General features: G+C 59.8%; 2 protein-coding genes across 3 annotated transcripts; both read right to left on the bottom strand.

The window, feature by feature from the left end:
* Positions 1 to 468: 468 nt before the first annotated feature.
* On the bottom strand, positions 469 to 6,111 carry LOC103565054 (keratin, type I cytoskeletal 16). Its single transcript, XM_008541004.2, has 8 exons — positions 2,833 to 6,111; positions 2,277 to 2,359; positions 1,977 to 2,133; positions 1,702 to 1,863; positions 1,483 to 1,608; positions 972 to 1,192; positions 833 to 879; positions 469 to 720 (listed from the first exon to the last, which is right to left on the bottom strand). The coding sequence occupies exons 1-8, from the start codon at positions 3,352 to 3,354 to the stop codon at positions 620 to 622; spliced, it is 1,419 nt and encodes a 472-aa protein (XP_008539226.2). The 5' UTR covers positions 3,355 to 6,111; the 3' UTR covers positions 469 to 619.
* A 4,475-nt stretch (positions 6,112 to 10,586) lies between these two features.
* LOC103565056 (keratin, type I cytoskeletal 17) lies at positions 10,587 to 18,007 on the bottom strand. Of its 2 annotated transcripts, XM_070561978.1 has the most exons (9): positions 17,876 to 18,007; positions 15,952 to 16,736; positions 14,790 to 14,872; positions 14,224 to 14,380; positions 13,456 to 13,617; positions 12,727 to 12,852; positions 12,414 to 12,634; positions 12,298 to 12,323; positions 10,587 to 10,836 (listed from the first exon to the last, which is right to left on the bottom strand). In XM_070561978.1, exons 2-9 carry the CDS (start codon positions 16,381 to 16,383, stop codon positions 10,742 to 10,744), a joined length of 1,302 nt encoding a protein of 433 aa, XP_070418079.1. In that variant the 5' UTR covers positions 16,384 to 16,736; positions 17,876 to 18,007; the 3' UTR covers positions 10,587 to 10,741. The 2 variants fall into 2 exon arrangements, with proteins under 2 accessions (XP_070418079.1, XP_008539227.2); XM_008541005.2 differs by lacking the exon at positions 17,876 to 18,007 and having other exon boundaries at positions 15,952 to 17,649.
* Positions 18,008 to 18,196: the final 189 nt, after the last annotated feature.

Here is an 18,196-nt window from a genome sequence, read left to right as displayed (position 1 = left end):
CTTCCACCACCCAATACAAAAATCGTGTTCAGATGTGAGGAGCCAAGGGGTAGAGTTAAGAGCTCAACCTTTGGAGCCTTTGGGTTAAAATATGGGTAGCTAGAGACCTGGGTGTGACCCTCTATCATGCCACTTACTAGCTGTATGACTTTGGGCACGTTACTTGACCTCTCTGAATTCTGGGGGTTGTCTCAATTGCAAAATGGGCCTGACCACATCCATCTCACAGAGTTGCCCAGAGAATCTAAGGAAAGAACCTCTGTAAAATGCCTCTGCCAACACGTGTGAGCTCCCTCCTGTCCTGTGTCCCACCTTCCACTCCCACGATGGCATGAAAGTCTTCTAGGAAGACCCTACAAGCTCTTCTGAGCTTGATTTCCTGAATCCCTCAAGTGTGAGGCCCCAAAGGGTTCCTGGGAGGTACTGTCAACTCCCCTCCAATCAGCTCAAGAATAGAGACCACACAGGTTTGCATCAACCAGAAAGTCAGCTTTATTAGCCCACCACCAGCGGAGGGGGAGGGGAGACAGCTGGGAGCCGCGCTGGGAGAACAAGGGCCCGACCCAGGCCTTCAGGAGGGGAGGCCAGCAGGTGGACAGGAGGCTCTGGGAGAGGCAACTCAGTGCTTGGAGTTCTGGCCCTGGCTGAAACTGGAAGAGTCCATCTCCTTGAGGATGGACCGGGTCTGGCGACCGGAGGATGACGAGGAAGAGGAGATAACTGTGGGAGAGAGGAGAGGCGGTGAGAAGAGCTCTGAGAGCTAAGCAGACCCCATACATGGAGAAGGGGAGACTGGGGGCTCTGGAGTGCCCAGGAACCTCAGGAGCCTTACCATCGCGGGAAGAATAGGATTGGCTGGACATGTGCTGGGAGGAGAGGCTGTAGGGGAGAAGAGGCAGAGAGGTTAGATGTGCTGGGAGCAGTGGGGGGCTGAAAGGTCTATGGGGCAGGACTGGGGGCCGGGCACTCACTGGGCATCTTCTCCCTCCAGCAGGCGGCGGTAGGTGGCGATCTCCTGCTCCAGCCGTGTCTTCACGTCCAGCAGGATCTGGTACTCTTGACTCTGCTGCTCCATCTCGCAGCGCAGCTGGGCCAGCTGCTCCTCCACGCTGCTGATCAGCCCCTGGATCTGGGCCAGCTGCATGCAGTAGCGGCCTTTGGTCTCCTCCAGGCTGTTCTCCAGGGATGCTTTCTGTGAGCAGGAGAGAGAGAAAAAAGAGTCAACAGTGGTGGTCACTCCTGTCCCTCCAAGTCTCTGGGTATGTTTCCTGAGAGGTGCATGGATTTTGACCCCAGCTGGGCTACTGAGGGGCCAGACAACATGGAGAAAAGTTGCTCCACCATTATGGGCCTTAATTTGTCCATCTATATAATTTGTCCCACTCCTAGGAAAAGAGTGATGGAACTGTATCGTGGCAGTATTGAGGGGCTGGTGGCCATTACTGATGACTTGGGGGCTAGGGCTGGGCCAGGTCCTCATACCATGCTGAGCTGGGACTGCAGCTCGATCTCCAGGCCCTGGAACACCCTCCGCAGCTCAGTCACCTCACTGCGGCTGGTCTGCACCAGCTCACTGTTGGAGGCCACTTCTTTGTTCAGCTCCTCTGTCTGGGATAGGAAAGAAGAGCAGAAGGTGTGAGGAATGCAGAGGTGCCCCCTGGCTGGGAAGCCCTGCAGGAGGGCTGACGGCCCGAGCCCCACCTTGCTCAGGAACCAGGCCTCGACGTCTCTGCGGTTCTTCTCCGCCATCTGCTCATACTGGTCGCGCATCTCGTTCAGGATGCGGCTCAGGTCCACACCAGGTGCAGCATCCATCTCCACGCTGACGTCCCCACCGGTCTGACCCCGCAGGGCAAGCATCTCCTAGAAAGGGATTCAGGGAGGTGGTCAGCTCAGTTGACCCCTTTCCTGTCCCCAGGCACATCTGCAACCCCACCGAACCAGCCTCCCACCCCCAACGCCAGCAGCAAACTCACCTCTTCGTGATTCTTCCTCATGTAGGCCAGCTCCTCCTTCAGGCTCTCGATCTGCATCTCCAGGTCCGTCCTGGCCAGGGTCAGCTCGTCCAGCACCCTGCGCAGGCCGTTGATGTCGGCCTCCACGCTCTGGCGCAGGGTCAGCTCGTGCTCATACCTGGCAGGACAGACGTCAGGGCATCAGGTTCCATCTGTGAGGCTTCTGAGCCTCAAGACCTACTGGTCCACCCGGATGGACAGCCCCACTACCCGCCCCCTGCCTCTTCTCTCTGCCCTCAGCCCACCACAGCGGCTGCTCACTTGGTCCTGAAGTCATCCGCCGCCAGCCTGGCATTGTCGATCTGCAGAATGGGCTGAGCATTCTCAATGGTGGCCGCAATGATCTGCAGAGGGCGTGAGGGACAAGGGGCCTGGTTAGCCAAGACCCTGAGGTGAAGGAGAGCAGAGAGGGGAGAAAGGAGCCTCCCCAAACTTGAGTGCTGTCTGGCTGTCAGGTCAGGTCCTCTGCTCCCCCAGCCAGCCCGGGGTGCCTTCTCCACCCAACTCAGGGTGTGTAGGGAGGCACCCTACATCTCCCATCACCCCATCCTGGGCCAAGGCTGAGAGCTGAGGGTGCAGTGCAAGAACACTTGCAGGGAATTAGAGGTTCAGGGTTCCAGGCCCAGCTCAGACACGTAGATGCCGAAGAGGGACCCTCTGCCACCAATTCTGAGTGGACCTTGGCTGCTCCCCCAAGGCAGGCCTTGGTCTCCCTGTTTGTAAAGTGGAGATGCTAGCAAGCAGTTTTCTAAGGGCCACTGATGCCCTGGCATCTCTCAACGTGCCACCCACCGGAGCAGCCCATCTGGCCACCCACCTTGTTCCTCAGGTCCTCAATGGTCCTGAAGTAGGGGCTGTAGTCCTTGGCCTCAGTGGGCCGCTGCCTCTGGTACCAGTCGCGGATCTTCACCTCCAGGTCGGTGTTGGCCTCCTCCAGGGCGCGCACCTTGTCCAGGTAGGAGGCCAGGCGGTCGTTGAGGTTCTGCATCGTGATCTTCTCATTGCCAGAGAGGAGGCCACCATCACCACCACCAAAGCCAGCACCAAAGCCAGCACCAAAGCCAGCACCAAGGCCACCACCATATCCTCCACCGAAGCCGCCACCCAGAGCTCCACCAAAGCTGCTGCTGCTGAAGCCGCCGCCATAGCCGCCCCCCAGTCCGCAGGCTCCCATGGAGGAGTAGCGGCTGGAGGAGACCGACATGCCGCCCCCGTAGGCGCTGGGGGCCCGGTAGGACCCTCCGGCCAGGACAGAGGACATGCGGCTGGAGCCACCACCGATGCCACAGGAGCCCTTCATGGAGCTGGAGGAGGTGAACTGGCGGCTGCAGGAGGTCATGGTGCCGAGGGAGGCGAGTGAGCGAGCGAGTTGGCGGAGAGAAGAGAAAGGTGCTCCAGGAGGCTGGGAGAATGCTGGGGCTGCCTCCAACCCCAGGAGCCTTTATATGCACCTGGGGAAGGCGGGGCCCTCCAAACTGCTGACTCCGGGTTCCCCTTTGGATTTCATCATTCCAGGTCCTGCCCAACTCCCCACTCCAGATTATTCAGCCCAGGGTGGACTCACTTTGCTGCATGCTGCTCGGAGTTCCCACCCAGCTTTGGGGGTGTGGGGCCGAGAGAAAACACACAAGCGGGAGTCGGTCGTGACTCAGGCTGGGTGGTGGGGACCCAGCTCTGTTCCTGGAGCCCCAGGGACCAGTGGGGCCTTGGCACAGGCAGCTTCGTGGTGGCTGCATCCCCAGGCAGTGAGTCAGCCCATGGAAGGACTCCCTGCCCCACGGTGACAGCCTTGCTGAAATGGCCTCAGCGATGCCATCCCGGGGCTGTCTCGGGATGCAGCTGTGGGGATCGTAAATGCCTGGCTCTGCACAGGAGAGTTGGTTCTGTGGCCTCACTCTGCTTTGCTCACTGTGTGACTGAGGCCCCTCACAACCTCTCTGGGCCTCTGTTTCCCCTCAGTAAAGTGGCCTGGACTGGGTGATCTTGGAATCCTTTCTAGTTCTAAAACTTCTATGACTCTGTTTCCCTTATGAGATTTAATCCCAATGTCAGAGGCTGCCTTTGAGCCCCAGGACCTCCAGAAGTGGAGCGTGCCATGGACGCAGTACGCTCTGTGGAGCCAGACAGACTCAGCTTGAACCCCTGCTCTGCCACTTATAAGCTACATGGCATAGGCAGCCCTCTAGCCCCTCTGCGCCTCGGTTTTCTCATCTGTAAAAGGGGAGGACACACCACCAGCCACAAAGAACATGCATGAAGGACCCTGCCAGCCCTGCCCTTCAGCCTCCCCACCTTCCCTTTCCAGCCCAGCTGCCCCTCGCTTGCCTCCTCACGCCCACCTCTGTGCTCTGGCACCTCCCTACCACAACCCTGCCCTCTCCTCCGCACCCCGACACTCCCACCCCAACGCATTGCTACACCTCATCCCAGGCGCCCACTGTAAACTGTGGTGGGAGGGAGACCCGTCCTGCCACCAGGGCCGTGTGTGACCCCTGACTCAGCCATGGGCTACCCACACAGAAAACAGTCGTATCCAGTGCTCAAGTCCCCAACAGTTTCCTCTCGCGTGTCCACAAATTCCAGGCTGGGCTTGGCAGCTTCATTCATGCAGTCCAGGAGAGGGAGAAGGCAGCTCTCTGGTCACCTGCCTCGCTCAGATACTGCAAGGAGTGCCCTGCTCATGCCACACGGCTCTGTGAGGGTCGTTATTCCTGCCACCAGTTCACAGGCGAGGGAGCTGGAAGAGTAAGTGGGCTTCCCTGGACAACAGTCACTGGGGAGCTGAGGTTTTGAACCCCTGTCTGTTGGCTCACCCAGCCCGGGCCCTTTCCACCATCCTGAACTGCCCTCTCTAGTGCCTCCAAAATATATCATTGTCTTGAATTAACCCTGTGAAGGGGGGAGGGGAGAGGGAGAAACAGAGAGGGGGTGGTTCACCCAAAGTCACTCGGCTTTAAGCCATGAAGCCGGGACTAGAACCCAGAGCTCAGGCCATCTCCTCTCTCCCATGATGCCTTGCAGGCAAGTATGGACCAGGTATGTCCATTCTCATCTACCTCCCCACAGTGCCCAGGACAAGCTCCGCCCACAGTGGGCATGACCTTGGCCTGAGGGCTGGAGGCAGGATTAGGGGATGTGGACCTAAAAACGAGGCCTCCTCAGGGTTCTCTGGGGTTCACCCACATTCCTGGTTCCTGTCCTTGCTGTGAGGGGCCTCTGTGGAGGGGAGAGGAGCCAGGACAGGGCTTGCATCAGCCTGAGCTCTGCCAGCCGATACCACCTGGAACCTCGGGCAAGAAATTCTCCATCTCAGCATAACCAGGGCTTTGTTACTGCTGCTCAGCATCCCGTCAGCTTGTAGGCACAGGGCCCAGAGGTATGAGCAGAACTGATGCCCAGCGACGCCTTCAGCGCCAGGCCTGGGAGAGAGAACTCGGCACTCCCTTCCCCCAACCCCCAAAATGGGCAAAGGGGACTCTGGAATCTTGGACAAAAATCCCACCATCCCAGAGACCAGCATGGGCCTGGGGTTCAGGTCCAGTCACAGACTCATCACCCTCAGAACTGGAAATGACCTTTGAGGTCTCCAAAGGTCACCAAGCCCCAACCAGAGAGAGTGAAACATTTGTCCCGGGTTAAACAGCATGGAAGCAGAGGAGCAGAGACTCAACCCGGCTCTAACACCCTAACTGAGCTCCACGCCGACCCTCCCAGTGATCTCTGGGAGCTCCTTCTCTGTCCCCAGCACCCCCCGCCACTGGGATCACTGCCCCTCCCCCCGTTCCTGGAGGCATCATGGGTGGGATTACACACAGGCCCAGCCCTGGAGGTCTAGGGGTCTGCCTGGGCTGAGAAGCTGCGGGAAGTTGCCAACCAAGCCATCAAACCACTCAGTCCACATGGCAGACCAAGCACCCACTGTGTGCCCAGCACTCGGGGTGTGGGGAGTTGGGGAGATGGTGACAGAGTCTCTGACCTTGGAACTTATCACTTGACCCTGGAGGGAAAACTAAGGCTGGGAATACAGCACCACGTGGCAGGAAATGTGGGGGGCTTGGCCTGCAGGATGCAGCTGGGTAAGACTCTGAGCCTCAGCAGTGAAGGAGGGGGCTGCCCCTCAGATCCTCTTCAGAAGGGGCCTGGAGTAACCAGGGGAGGCTCCAGCGGGGCCTCAGAAGATCTGAATTGGCAGAGAAGGAGCAGGGGGCAGCCTCCCACCAAGCTGGCACTCCTCCTCCAGGCGGTGGGTTCCTTCCCATACCTAGCCTCTTTCCTCTCTCCTTTGTCCCGCCCCGTCTCAGGTATGAGGTCATCTTGCCCCTGAGTTGGCTGGGAAATAGTATTGGCCAATGCCACGTCTCAACTTGCAGTGGTTCCCAAACCTGACCGAGCAGCAGAATCCCCATCCAGATTCCCGGGCTGTCAAACCCACTGCATCAGCATCGCACACAAGCCTGACTGTGGGGATGGTTTCCAAGCCCCCAGGGGATTCTGGTGACCAGCCAGGCTGGGAAGCAGAAGGCAGCTGGGGCAGGGAGGGCAGGGGAAGGAGGCCCCAGGGAGACTGAGGGGAGAGAGGGGGCTGCTGTAGGGCCCCCGCCCCTGGTGGCAGCCGGAGCCACGGGCTTCGTGCAGGATGAAGAAAGAGAAGAGCCCGAAGGAGACAGGACAGAGCAGCCTGAAGCTGGGCAGGCGGGGGCCAGAACTTGGGCAAGTCGTTCTTCTTCTCTGAGCCTCAGTTTCCTTCTCTGGGAAATGGGAATGTCAACACTGCTTCGCAGGCATGTTAGAGGATTCGAAGTAAAGTAAATGTAGTACCTGGCACAGACTGGCGGCTGCCATTGCATCTACTCACAGGTATTTATAAAGTACCTACTACATGCCACATGCTGTGCTGGGCCCTCAGATGCAGAGAAAGAGAAAGAGAATCCCCCAGGGCACAATGTCTGGCAGGGGAGACACGGTAATCCCAATACCGTGTGGTCAGGCCGCCATGGGGCGCAGGGGACCTGCAGGGAGGGGCCGGCTCCCTGGGAGTGAATGAATGTCCCCTGTCCAGGCTCTGGCCCCATGACTGCTCCCAGGATCTGGGTGAATCTGTGAGCACCAAGCCTGCCTTGGATGGTCCTCTCCCCTCCCCAGTGTTTGATGCCCCTCTTCTGAGGGTAGGGGCTGTCACAGCCCCTCATACTGGTCTGCACAACCAGGGAGCCCTCAGGGGAGCCCATGGCTGGGTCACGCTCGGTTACAGCCCCAGCCCTGTGCCTGGTGGCAGAACTGCCCCCCTCCTTACCCCCTGTTCGCCTCAGCCCCCCACGGCCTGGGGTGGCACAGGAGACCCGCACTGCCTAAGGGCTGAGGGAGTGCCGCCAGCCCCCCGCTGTGTCCTGCTCACTGCCCCTACACTGGGGTTCCTCGGGGTCCCTGCAGGCCAGGGCCTGTGTCCCCTCCTCCCCCAGGGCCAGGTGCAGACCCAGGCACAGAGCAGTGCAATGCCGTGGACCATGCTGCTGCCGTGTCATCTCCCTGCAGGAAGCCCTGCCAAGCCGCCCTTCCAGGGTGTGGGCGTGGTGGAGGAAGAGTCACAGGGGCTGGCTGCTGCTGGGCCAGGGCCCGGGCCTGGGAATCAGGTGTGTGTGTCCGTCATATGAGAGTGGGCGAGGCAGTGCCCAGGGCAGTTGCAGACCAGTCCGCTGATGGGGGTGAAACAGGCTGTGGGCTGGACGGGTGGGTGTGGACAAACTGCTGGAGAGTCCTACAGCTGGGTGCCCCAGTCCAGCCACAGGCACACGTCCCCAGCAGCCTGGGTCAGCTTGGGGTGCCTAGACAAAGCCACCAAATTTCCCCACACCATCCCGAGGGGGACCATGGGCCCCCACCCCTAGTCACTCCTCCCTGTGGATCCCACCTGCCAGGGCCTGGGCTGAGCCCTCCTGGAAAGGGTGGGGCTTTCCCTCTCTGGGCCCAAGACTATCCCCTGAGGACTCCCAATCCCAGCAGGCTGCCACCTGGCTGCTCCTCCATCATGGCCTCCTGAGCCGCCCACCCACTCCCTTTGTGGGCAGGGGCTGCTCCCAGAGCAGAGGGGCAAAGTCTGGGGCTGCTTCTGACCAGCCCCACACTCTGACCCCTCCTCACTCACCCCATCATAGGAGTGAACCTGCCTAAGAGCCGGGGGCGGGGCCGGGGGTGGGGCTCTCGGCTCCTCTTCCCAGCACAGAGGTCTCCCTCTGGCTCCTGCTCCACCCCTGACATGCCAGGCTCCAGACAAGGGCTGAGTCACTGCTCCTCGGAGCCTCAGTGTCCCCATCCGCACAATGGGGAGCCTCTTCCCAGACCCTCCCTGCTTCCTGGGACTGTTGTTCAGATAAACGAGATCAACCTGCAGGTGAGCCATCCTTGGCCCCCCGGGCTGGTTCTTCTGGTTGCAGCTGGATGTGCGGTGGGGGCCTGGTGGGTACAGTGCTTCCCTCCTGATTGCTGCCCAGGCAGCTGAGAGACGCCAGCCTCTGAGGGAGCCACCAGCCTCTGACGGAGCTGAGCCCACACTCCCAGCTGGCTTTGAGTCTTGCAGTTGATGCTGCAGGCCCAGGATCCTGGACTCCAGCCGGTGGTCCTGCCACAGAAAGGAACTCGCCATCCTCACCATCCCCATATCAAGGCCCAAAGGGCCGTTAGCTGGGGCTCCTCTCACCCCTCATTTTACCGCGGCTTCTGAGGTCGGAGAGGACTACAACCTGCACCAAGTCCCCACACCCAGCTGCCGACTCCAGCGACAGCGCTGGTGCCTCTGCCCCACCTGCCCCTCTCTGGCCTCTGCTAGTCCCAAGCCCGTCTCTGCACCAAGCCTGGGGCAGTGGGGGGCCTCCGGCTGCTCCTCCCCCTTCCTGGCCCAGGGCCCCACCCCCTCGTCTGATTCTGCAGCAGCAGACAGCCCCAGGCCTGTCTGTGAATTGGTGTGGGGGCTCCCCTCCTCTCACTAACCCCTTCCACCTGACAAATAAAAATGACAAGTAATAGGACATATTGGAATATATGTGGAAGCCATTTGGTGTAAACCTAATTCGGCCTGACTTTGTTTTTTCCAAAAGGGCCTGACTGGCCATTGAGCACGCATTGTATATCTGCTTAGACATTTCCTATGGCCAGAACAAAGGCTCTTGAGATAAAAGTGCAACTTCCCCCCACATTGCCATTTCCTGAGGGATAAGCATTTTTCCTTAGGCTAGGAACTGATTGCTGCACTCACCTTTGACCACCCAGCCCACCTGTGACCACTCAGCTGGAGACAACAGACTGCCACCCTGCTGTGGTCTCTGAGACAGAAGACCTACCTGCTGTTTCCATCAATCGCTGTGCAGACAGAGCAGTCTCGCGACTATTGTAAAAGGGACATTTCAATCATATGTGAAACACCCTCTTTGAGGGTATATAACCACCCTGTGTACCCCCACTTCTTTGGAGTGCCCTGTTCCTTTGTGGAAAGACTCTCCCGGGTTATAATCCTCAGATTTAAGCTCATAATAAACTCACCCAAATTTTCATTTATAGATTGGATATGGATTATTTTCGTCGACACACCCACCCCACTTCTTGGAGAAAACCAGGAAAGCAGGCCGGCCCCACCCAGTGGTTTCCAGATTTACTCAGAGGAAGACTTCCAGGTATCAGGGCTCCTCCCCAACTGGCTCATCACCCGCCCCGAGAGTGTGAGGGGCTGGGGCCCAGAGGGTCCTGGGCATGGCTGGGGCAGGACTGCCCCTCCCCACTCTCCCATCTCCAGGCTGCTGGAACGCAGAGGAGACAAACTGCCAGGAGGCTGGTGCCCCTCTTAACACCCCCATCCTGAGTAGCAGCTGACTATTTGAGGAAACACCCCTGAGAGAGGCCCCAGCCTTTCTCCCACTGCCCCCTGGGGTCCACAGTCTTCTCCAGAAGCACAGGCCTCCAGCTCATATTCCTGGAGTACCCCTGGGGGCCCACAAGCCCTCTTGGGGATTTCCTGAGACTCACGCAGGAACCTGGGCCCTGACTAGCCAGCCCGCCTCCCCTTCCCCACCCTCGTGCCTCTCCCAGAGGATCCTGCCTCCCCTCTCAGTCCTTGCTCACCCCCTGCCCCCTCTCAGAGGAGGGCACGGCCCCCAGGACCCTGGGAAGCACTCGGTTGGATGAGTCATCCCTCAGGGGTCTGGCTCCCACACCTGAGAACTTCTTGTCCATTTAGTCACAGGAAAAAGAGGCTTAGCAAGGGGGTGTGACTGCCCGAGGTCACAGACCTACTTATAGGGCAAGAAGAGGCCACCTAAGACCCCCTCTGATGTGGTGACCCCACCCTGGGTCTGGCACTGCCTGGACCACCTTGCCTTGGATCCCTGGGCCTTGGGAGATGCAAAGTGCCCCCTGCCCCCAGCTCTGCCCAGCCCTACTCTTTACTAAGATGGTCTGTGATGACCTGACCTCCAAGCCAACAATAGTGGGTGTCCATGGACTCCACCTCTGCCTCCTGTGCCCCCAGGTTCACCCATTTCTCACTGGGGCCCACCTCAGTGGCCACGATCAGGATGCATTCCGTGAGTGAGTCAACAAGCTTTATTGATCAGGCAGAGGAGTGTGGGAAGGGATCGAAGGGGTGGGGAGGGGGCTGTGGCTGGGGAGGCCAGTGGCTGCAGGGCTGACGGGGGCTGCCGCCTCCCTGCCCCTGGGGGCTGGCTGGGGGAGCTGAGTCTTCAGTGGGTGGTCTGGTGGACCTGCTCTCGGGAGGAAATGACCCTGCCGTCCTGGACCTCTTCCACAATGGTGCGCACCTGGCGGGTGGTCACGGCTGCAAGAGACAGACACGGGAGGTGGGCAGGGGCCAAGAGACCTTCGCTCAACCCCCAGCCCCCAGATTGGAGCCTGCTTTCTCCCCCACAGCCGCTCGGTGTCCAGGCCTCTCCTGGCCCCTCAACATCACAGCTACACCTCTCCCTCCTGTCCTTGCCACTCATTCCCCACTTCTATCCTGTCCCTCTTCTGGTGTCCGGGAGTGAGTCCTGCCTCCAGATGAGTCGCTTGATGCTGACCCACTGAGTCCTTCTGCAAGAGACGCACCAAGCAGCCTGGGCACTACAGCAAACAGGGTCTACCTCCATTTCTCTGCAGTCCCGAGGGTGAGGACTGTGCTCCTGTCTCCCCCATCAGACTGCGATCTCCAAGACAAGAACCTGGTCCCCATCACCCCCAGTAGGCTAGACACCCCAGGGCTAAGATCTTATCCTCCCCCAGGCTGGGATCTGGAGGACAAGGACCGAGTCTCTTTCTCCCATCAGACTAGAGACCCCAGAGACAGGACTGCTTTGCTCATCTGTAGAGTCTCCAGTGATGAGGATTTTAGGCTGGTTAATTTTAAAACTGCAGATGAGAAGCAGGCTCCGAGCAGTGGAATTTGCTTGCCCTTTGTTGGGAGGCATTTGCATTTGTGGGGAGAAGCTCCATCTGTGGAGATGCCTCCCTCTCTGTGCCAGGGGGAAGGGGGATGGCCTTGTCTCTGGAAACTCTTAATGCAGAAGGCAAGAACTTAAGTTGGTTACTGTCTGGCAACCTCATGTAACTGATTTAGGGTGGTGGCTTCTGGCCTTTACTTAATCCGATTTGATTCTTATCTAAAAGTTGTGGGACCACCCGATGGCCAGACCCCACCTGCACTGATACCATTTTAACTTTTTTCCATGTTCTTTCCTCTGTCTTGTAAAGAGATGGCTCACATACCTATGCCTTAAATTTAGCCTTACTCTCCAGCCATGTTTGCAGCAGTAGCGGGAGCAGCACCTCCTCCTGCCCGTGGGCCCTGTTCCCACGCAGCAGCCTGACTGCCCATGGGTCCTGTCCCCATGCTACTCCACACTATTCTCTAAATAAAAGAGCCCTACTGCCAGATCTTGAGAGTCCAAGAAATCTTTCTTTCGACTCCTCGGCTCACCGACCCCGCATCATCAAGAGCAAGGATCATGAGACTGTGTCCCTATCTCGCCATCAGAGGAGAGTCTCCAGAGCTAAGACGATGTCTCCCCTGTCCGACTAGGATCTCTAGGGTAAGGACCATCTCCCTGCCCCGCCCCCATCAAACTCCCTCATCTGGTTCCCCTGAGCATGGACCCTGAGCCCTAACGGGTCCCTTCCCCCCTCCCCACCCCTTTTGAGGATCAGCCATCATTTCCTGGAGCTCCTGGGGACCCTCCCCCAGCAATGTGCAGATGGATGGCCTGACCCATGCAGCTCCGCCCTCAGCTACCAAGATCCTTACGTTCTCTGGGCTTGTACTGAGTCAGGCTGCAAAAAAAACAGAGAGGAGATTAGATGTGGGTCTGAGAGCCCCACCCTTGCCCCTGGCCCCAGCCCTGGCCCAGGGCCCCCACTCACTGGGCATCCTCTCCCTCCAGCAGGCGGCGGTAGGTGGCGATCTCCTGCTCCAGCCGTGTCTTCACATCCAGCAGGATCTTGTATTCCTGGTTCTGCTGCTCCATCTCGCAGCGCAGCTGGGCCAGCTGCTCCTCCACACCGCCGATCAGCCCCTGGATCTGGGACAGCTGCACGCAGTAGCGGTTCTCTGTCTCCGCCAGGCTGCCCTCCAGGGATGCTTTCTACAGGAGGGTAGGAGGAGCAGAGGTGAGTGAGGGTGGTCAGGGCCCCCTCCAGGACGCTGGGCACACCCCAGGCCTGGCTGCACCCCTACCATGCTGAGCTGGGACTGCAGCTCGATCTCCAAGGCCTGCACCGTGCGCCGGAGCTCCGAGATCTCACTCTTGCCGCTCTGCACCAGCTCGCTGTTGGTGGCCACCTCACGGTTCAGCTCCTCTGTCTGCAGAAAAGACACAGGACAGTGCAGCATGAGCCTGGGATCCCTCTTCCAAGTCAGACGACTCCATGGTCTCCACATGCTCAGCCCCTTCTGTGCCCAGACCCAGCACTCCCCATAACACCCCTGACCATGGTCACCTTCCTGACCTCCCCTGGGCCCCTCAGGCCTCCTCCCAAACCTCACTGTGGGAGCCGTGCCTTCTCAGCAGCTTCCCACCTCCCAAAGCCCAGAAGCCTTTGAAATGATGTTGAGTTTTATCTTTCATCCCTACAAGTGGAAGGCACAAGAGTAGGAAACTCGAGAACCAGCCAGGACAGGGGCCCAGACCCTGGTGCTGGTTCCTGACTTCCTGACGGAGAGGCAGAAGCTCCCAGGGTCTTTACCCTTTGGCTTCATTCCTGAGGGGCTCCCCTCCCATCCCCCAGATCCAAGCTTTAGCCAGGCTCTAGGCTTGTAGATGCAGAGGGTGACACCAAAACCCCTGGGGTCCCTGCAGCTCCCTGAGGATAGGCCAGCCCAAGATGCCAGGCGCTCGGCTGACTGTCAGGACTCAGTCCTTAAACCCCACAGCCTGGGAGAGGCCTCTGGCACGCGTGGCCCCACCTTGCTGAAGAACCAGTCCTCCGCGTCCTTGCGGTTCTTTTCCGCCATCTTCTCGTACTGGTCGCGCATCTCGTTCAGGATGCGGCTCAGGTCCACGCCAGGGGCCGCGTCCATCTCCACGTTGATCTCACCGCCCACCTGTCCTCGCAGGGCGTTCATCTCCTGTGGGGGATGGAGATTGTGGGGGTGGGCATCCGGGCCTATCCTGACCTCTCACTCCCAACCCTTCCCACACAAGCTCTCCAGACCCCTCCCGAGGAGTCCTTCATTCTGCCTATCCTCTCCCCTCTGACCCTCCTAAAAACTTTCGTCGTCTGCTCTGTAAGGGCTCTGCCTCCATCATCAGACTGGGAGCTCCCTGTGTCTCCCCCTTAGACTAAGGGCTCTCCAAAGATAAAATCTAATTCTTAGGTCTGTGCCCCCAAAATATCCCCTCTAATTTCCAAACTTCTACATAGGGCCCAGATTCGAGGATTTGAACTGAGACAAGGAGGAGACCACCTCGCTTATCCCCTGTCCTTGTGAGGGAGGCCAGATGGGCAGAAGAGGCGTTTGCAGGCCCCTGGGAGGTTCCCTGGATGCAGGGAAGCAAGGTGGCACATGGAGGAGGCTGCCCTGACTCTGGCTCTGCAGACAGGGCAGCCCCGTAAGGTGATCAGCTCTGGTGCACCTGCTCTGCTGTCTTCCCACGGCCTCAGCCTTGGCCCAGCCCCAGAGCCCTGCCACCCGCTCCACAGCCTCTTTGACCTGCTGCCTGGGGTGCCCCACCTCCTCATGGTTCTTCTTCATGTAGGCCAGCTCCTCCTTGAGGTTCTCGATCTGCATCTCCAGGTCGGCTCTGGCCAGGGTCAGCTCGTCCAGCACCCTGCGCAGGCCGTTGATGTCGGCCTCCACGCTCAAGCGCAGGGCCTGCTCCGTCTCGAACCTGCAAAGGGAACCAGAGACTTCAGACTAGATGCTTGGACTGGTAGAGCCAGGACCTGGCCCTCATCCCGCCTCCACCAGAGCTCTAAGGGCTTGTAAGGAATGATGAGGGGATGGAGTGGAAGCAAATTCTAGCCTGTCCCTGGGGCCCCTGGGACCCCACAAAAGGCAAGGCCCCACACCCACCCAGCATCCTTGCTTCTCTCCTCTCTGCCTCCTGCCTCCCTCTCTTCCATCACTTGCCTAAGCCCAGTGACCATCAGAATTTGCTGCATCCTGGACTAAGAGGTAGGCTCTTAGCTCCTGGGACTTGCCCACCCCTAACTCCTGGCCCTTGCCACAAGCAACCGAGGAGTCCTGGGGTGGAGAGGGGTGCCCCAGCTCCTCCCCAGCCCACTGGTAGGGCTCACTTGGTGCGGAAGTCATCAGCAGCCAGACGGGCATTGTCGATCTGCAGGTGGATACTGGCATTGTCCACGGTGGCCGTGAGGATCTGGAGAGAAGAGAGAGTAGTCAGGTCATTGGGTGTGGGCACCTCAGCCCAGACCAGGGTTCTGAGATGAGTCTTCCTGGCCCAGGGGCCAGGATGCAGCTGCCTTCTCCAAGAAGGTTCCCCTCCCCCCCCCCCCCCAGCCTCTCCCCTTTACTGTGCTGCAGTGGTTGGCAGGGGCCAGGCCAGCAGGAGTCTGATGCCCTGAAACTTACCTCCCCTGCCCCCAGGACCTGCCTCCCCCGACACAGACCCCCAGGCCAGGCTCTACCTTAAACAAGAGGAGGCATTCGAGTGCCCAGCTGGGAATTCGGAGAGCCAGAGCGGAATGGGAGAATGGCCCCAGGGCAGAACCCCAGAAAGATGAGGAGATGTGGGCACCCCCTCCTTTTACAGTTGGGGAGATGGTACCTCTGAGAGACTCCCCAAAAAGGAAGTTAAGGAGCCCTCACCAAAGAGCATTTCCAAATCAGAAGCCATGAGCCCCACTAAACCCTAACCCCAGGCCCCAGCAGGCAGCCCTGCCCCCCCCCCCCCCAGGTTTGCTGAGCCCATTCTTGAGGAGGCAGCAGGAGGGATGGAGAAGCCAGAAATATCCCCAAATAAGGCACACAAGAGGCCTCCTGAGGGCCCGCCCCCTCTCTCCAGCCTCCTCCCAGCAGGTGTCATCAGGAGCTCACTCAGACCCTTCACCCTGCCATCGCCCAGAATCCCCCTCTTACTCCAAGGAGAGAGGTGCCCACATATCTGGCCACCCCATGGGCCCAGCCTTCCACGTGCATTCACTCATCCTATAACCACATGAGGTGGCAAGAAGCTCTGTGATGAGGAAACTGAGCTCAAAGGAGCTCCTCAAAGCCTGCTTGTCCCTGGTCCAGGCTGCTGCCCACGATAAAGGGAAATGTGGGCCACATAGTGCTGCCAAGGTGGACTCCCAGAGGCCAAGCTGGCGCCAAGCAGTCCTTGGCTCCCCAAGACCCTATTGCTGCCCCCAGGCTGGACTCTAGGCCTTGGTCAAGGGCAGGAGGTGAGGAAGGAGAAGTCCTGCCCCTCCCAGGCCCCCTCTCACCAGCAGGCCCTACCTTGTTCTTCAGGTCCTCGATGGTCTGGAAGTAGGGGCTGTAGTTGGGGGCGGGCCCCGGGGCCTGCTTCTGGTACCAGTCACGGATCTTCACCTCCAGCTCGGTGTTGGCCTCCTCCAGGGCACGCACCTTATCCAGGTAGGAGGCCAGGCGGTCGTTGAGGTTCTGCATGGTAGCCTTCTCACTCCCCGCCAGCAGCCCATCAACACCACCAAAGCTGCTGCCATAGCCACCGCCAGAGCCGAAGCTGTAGCAGCTGGAATAGCTGCTGCCCCCAAGGGCACTGCCCAGGCCACCAGCAGACCCCAGCCTGCAGGAGCCGGCACCCAGGCTGCCAGACAGCCGGCAGGAGGTGCGGGATGAGCCGCCCCCCAGGCCAGAGGAGCCCTTGATGGAGCTGGAGGAGGTGAACTGGCGGATGGTGGTGGTCATGCTGGCAACAGCAGGCGTCAGTCAGGCACGGAGCAGAGCAAGAGGGTTCGAGAGGAGAGAGGCCCAAGGCACAGGTTGCTGCTGGGGCTCGCCTGCCTCCTTTATAGGCCAACCAGTGGGCGTAGCGATTACGGCAGGCTCGCTCCTCTGTTTCCATTCCCCTGGGCTTTCATCACCGCTGGCTGCCAGCCAGCTCCCAGGTGGCTGTGGGCCCCCTCCCCTCCCACCATTAGGGCTTTGCCTCATTTCTCCGAAGCCCCGTGCTGGGCGTCTGCATGTGCATGTGCGTGTCTCTGGTCTCAGGCCCGTCACCTGTGATTCAGGCAGGCCCTCCAGCTACGCTTTCCCATGACCTAATACGGAGAAGAGAAGAAGGCAGGACGTCACCGTCACTGGGCCCTCCCAGGCAGCTGCCACCCCAGCCCAGCCCTCCTGGACCTGGTGTCTGATGGGGAAGCAGGTTGGGGACCAGGCAGCCTCCAGGCTGAGGTTGCTCTCCTTCATCACACAGCACACCCCACACGGTGCTGGCCCTGGGCTGGGTGCTGGGGAGGCAGTGAGGACCAAGCCCCATCCTGCCTTGGAAACTGGCCCTAAACCCACCTGGCTCACCACATAACACCGTGACTCTGTCAAGTCTCAGATTACCACCCCATTTCACAAGTAAAGGAAATTGGGGCTCAGACAGGGTGGTGTCCCACGGCCCCACCTAACTCCAGAACTGAGCTGGCTGGCTACACCCTTTGTACCCCCGTGCCACAGCCCCCACAGCCCTCCCCCCGGGCCCTGGGCGCACCATCCCCTTCTGCAGAGCCCTGACCCAGGCAAGCACTCCAGGGACTGTGAACCCATCTGGCCAGCTTTCTGACCCTGCCCCCATCCCTGGGACCACCGGTGACTCAGTCTCCTCTTCTAACCTTTCCCCAACCCCTCTTACAGGTGGGCGTCCTCGGCTAGGGTGGGCAAAGAGGAGCTTAGCTGTAGGTGGGGAAACGGCAGGCTGGGAGGGAAGCTTGGTGGTAAAGGGGGCTGAAAGAGCTGTGAGGGGCACCCCCTTTCCACCCTTCCTACCCCTCCTATACCCCAAGAGGCCTCAGGGCGAGGCGAGGGGCATACAGCTCAGGTCCCAGCCAGCTGGAAACTGCCCAAGAAGGGGGTCTTCCTGAGACCCCACCAGCAGTCCCCCTCCCCAGTAACCTCCCACAAAGCGCACCCCCCCCCCCCAGATCCCTGATGTGCCCCGCAGGACAGGTCGTGTGTCTGCCCACCACCCCCAGCCCAGCCCTGGGTCCCAGGGTCCCGGCAGGCCCACTGGGCAGAATGTAGTCGTGTCTCAGACTGCTGATGGCTTCCACTTCCCAGACAGGCCCAGACAGCCCCGGCCAGCAGCTGAGAGAGATTCTCCAATAGCCCAGCCCGCTGCCAAGCCATCAAAGCAAACAGGACGCCCCCCACGCTCACAGGCACAGCAGCCACCCCGCCCCACACACACCTCGGAGCCAGGCAGAGCCAGTCTGGTTTCCTGGGCTGGCTGTGCCGCTGCCACCCGCTCTCCTTGCCCTGGACCACTCCTTGAGAAAGCCCCCTGCCCAGCCCCTCTCCCTCTGATCTTGAATCTGGATCTGCCCCGGGACGAGGCAGGGAGTGCTCTATAACTGGCGTGGTTCCCCAGAAAATCTATGGGGCCCTCCCAGGGACCAGTCACAGGCCATGGGAACCCTGGGGACTGATTCTTAGAAACTTTCCCAGCCTGATGGCCTGTTCTAACCCTTCACCCTCAATCCTTCTGCCTCCTTCCCTCTGGGCCTCCCAG

The sequence above is a fragment of the Equus przewalskii genome, chromosome 10 (genome assembly GCF_037783145.1).
Source record: "Equus przewalskii isolate Varuska chromosome 10, EquPr2, whole genome shotgun sequence".
NCBI classification, from domain to species: Eukaryota; Metazoa; Chordata; class Mammalia; order Perissodactyla; family Equidae; genus Equus; species Equus przewalskii.
Note: the sequence above shows the minus strand (reverse complement) of the source record. Positions and strands in the feature narration are given on the sequence as shown.

Bases quoted from the DNA above. Each gene is read 5' to 3' on its own strand.
- LOC103565054 (XM_008541004.2), bottom strand. From the start codon at position 3,354: ATGACCTCCTGCAGCCGCCAGTTCACCTCCTCCAGCTCCATGAAGGGC. The intron at 2,360-2,832 runs GTGGGTGGCCAG...CGCCCTCTGCAG, and splicing joins TTGAGGACCTGAGGAACAAG to ATCATTGCGGCCACCATTGA. The intron at 2,134-2,276 runs GTGAGCAGCCGC...CTGTCCTGCCAG, and splicing joins GCGGATGACTTCAGGACCAA to GTATGAGCACGAGCTGACCC.
- LOC103565056 (XM_070561978.1), bottom strand. From the start codon at position 16,383: ATGACCACCACCATCCGCCAGTTCACCTCCTCCAGCTCCATCAAGGGC. The intron at 12,853-13,455 runs GTGGGGCCACGC...TCTTTTCTGCAG, and splicing joins AGGACTGGTTCTTCAGCAAG to ACAGAGGAGCTGAACCGTGA. The intron at 12,324-12,413 runs GTGAGTGGGGGC...TTTTTTTTGCAG, and splicing joins CTGGAGGGAGAGGATGCCCA to CCTGACTCAGTACAAGCCCA.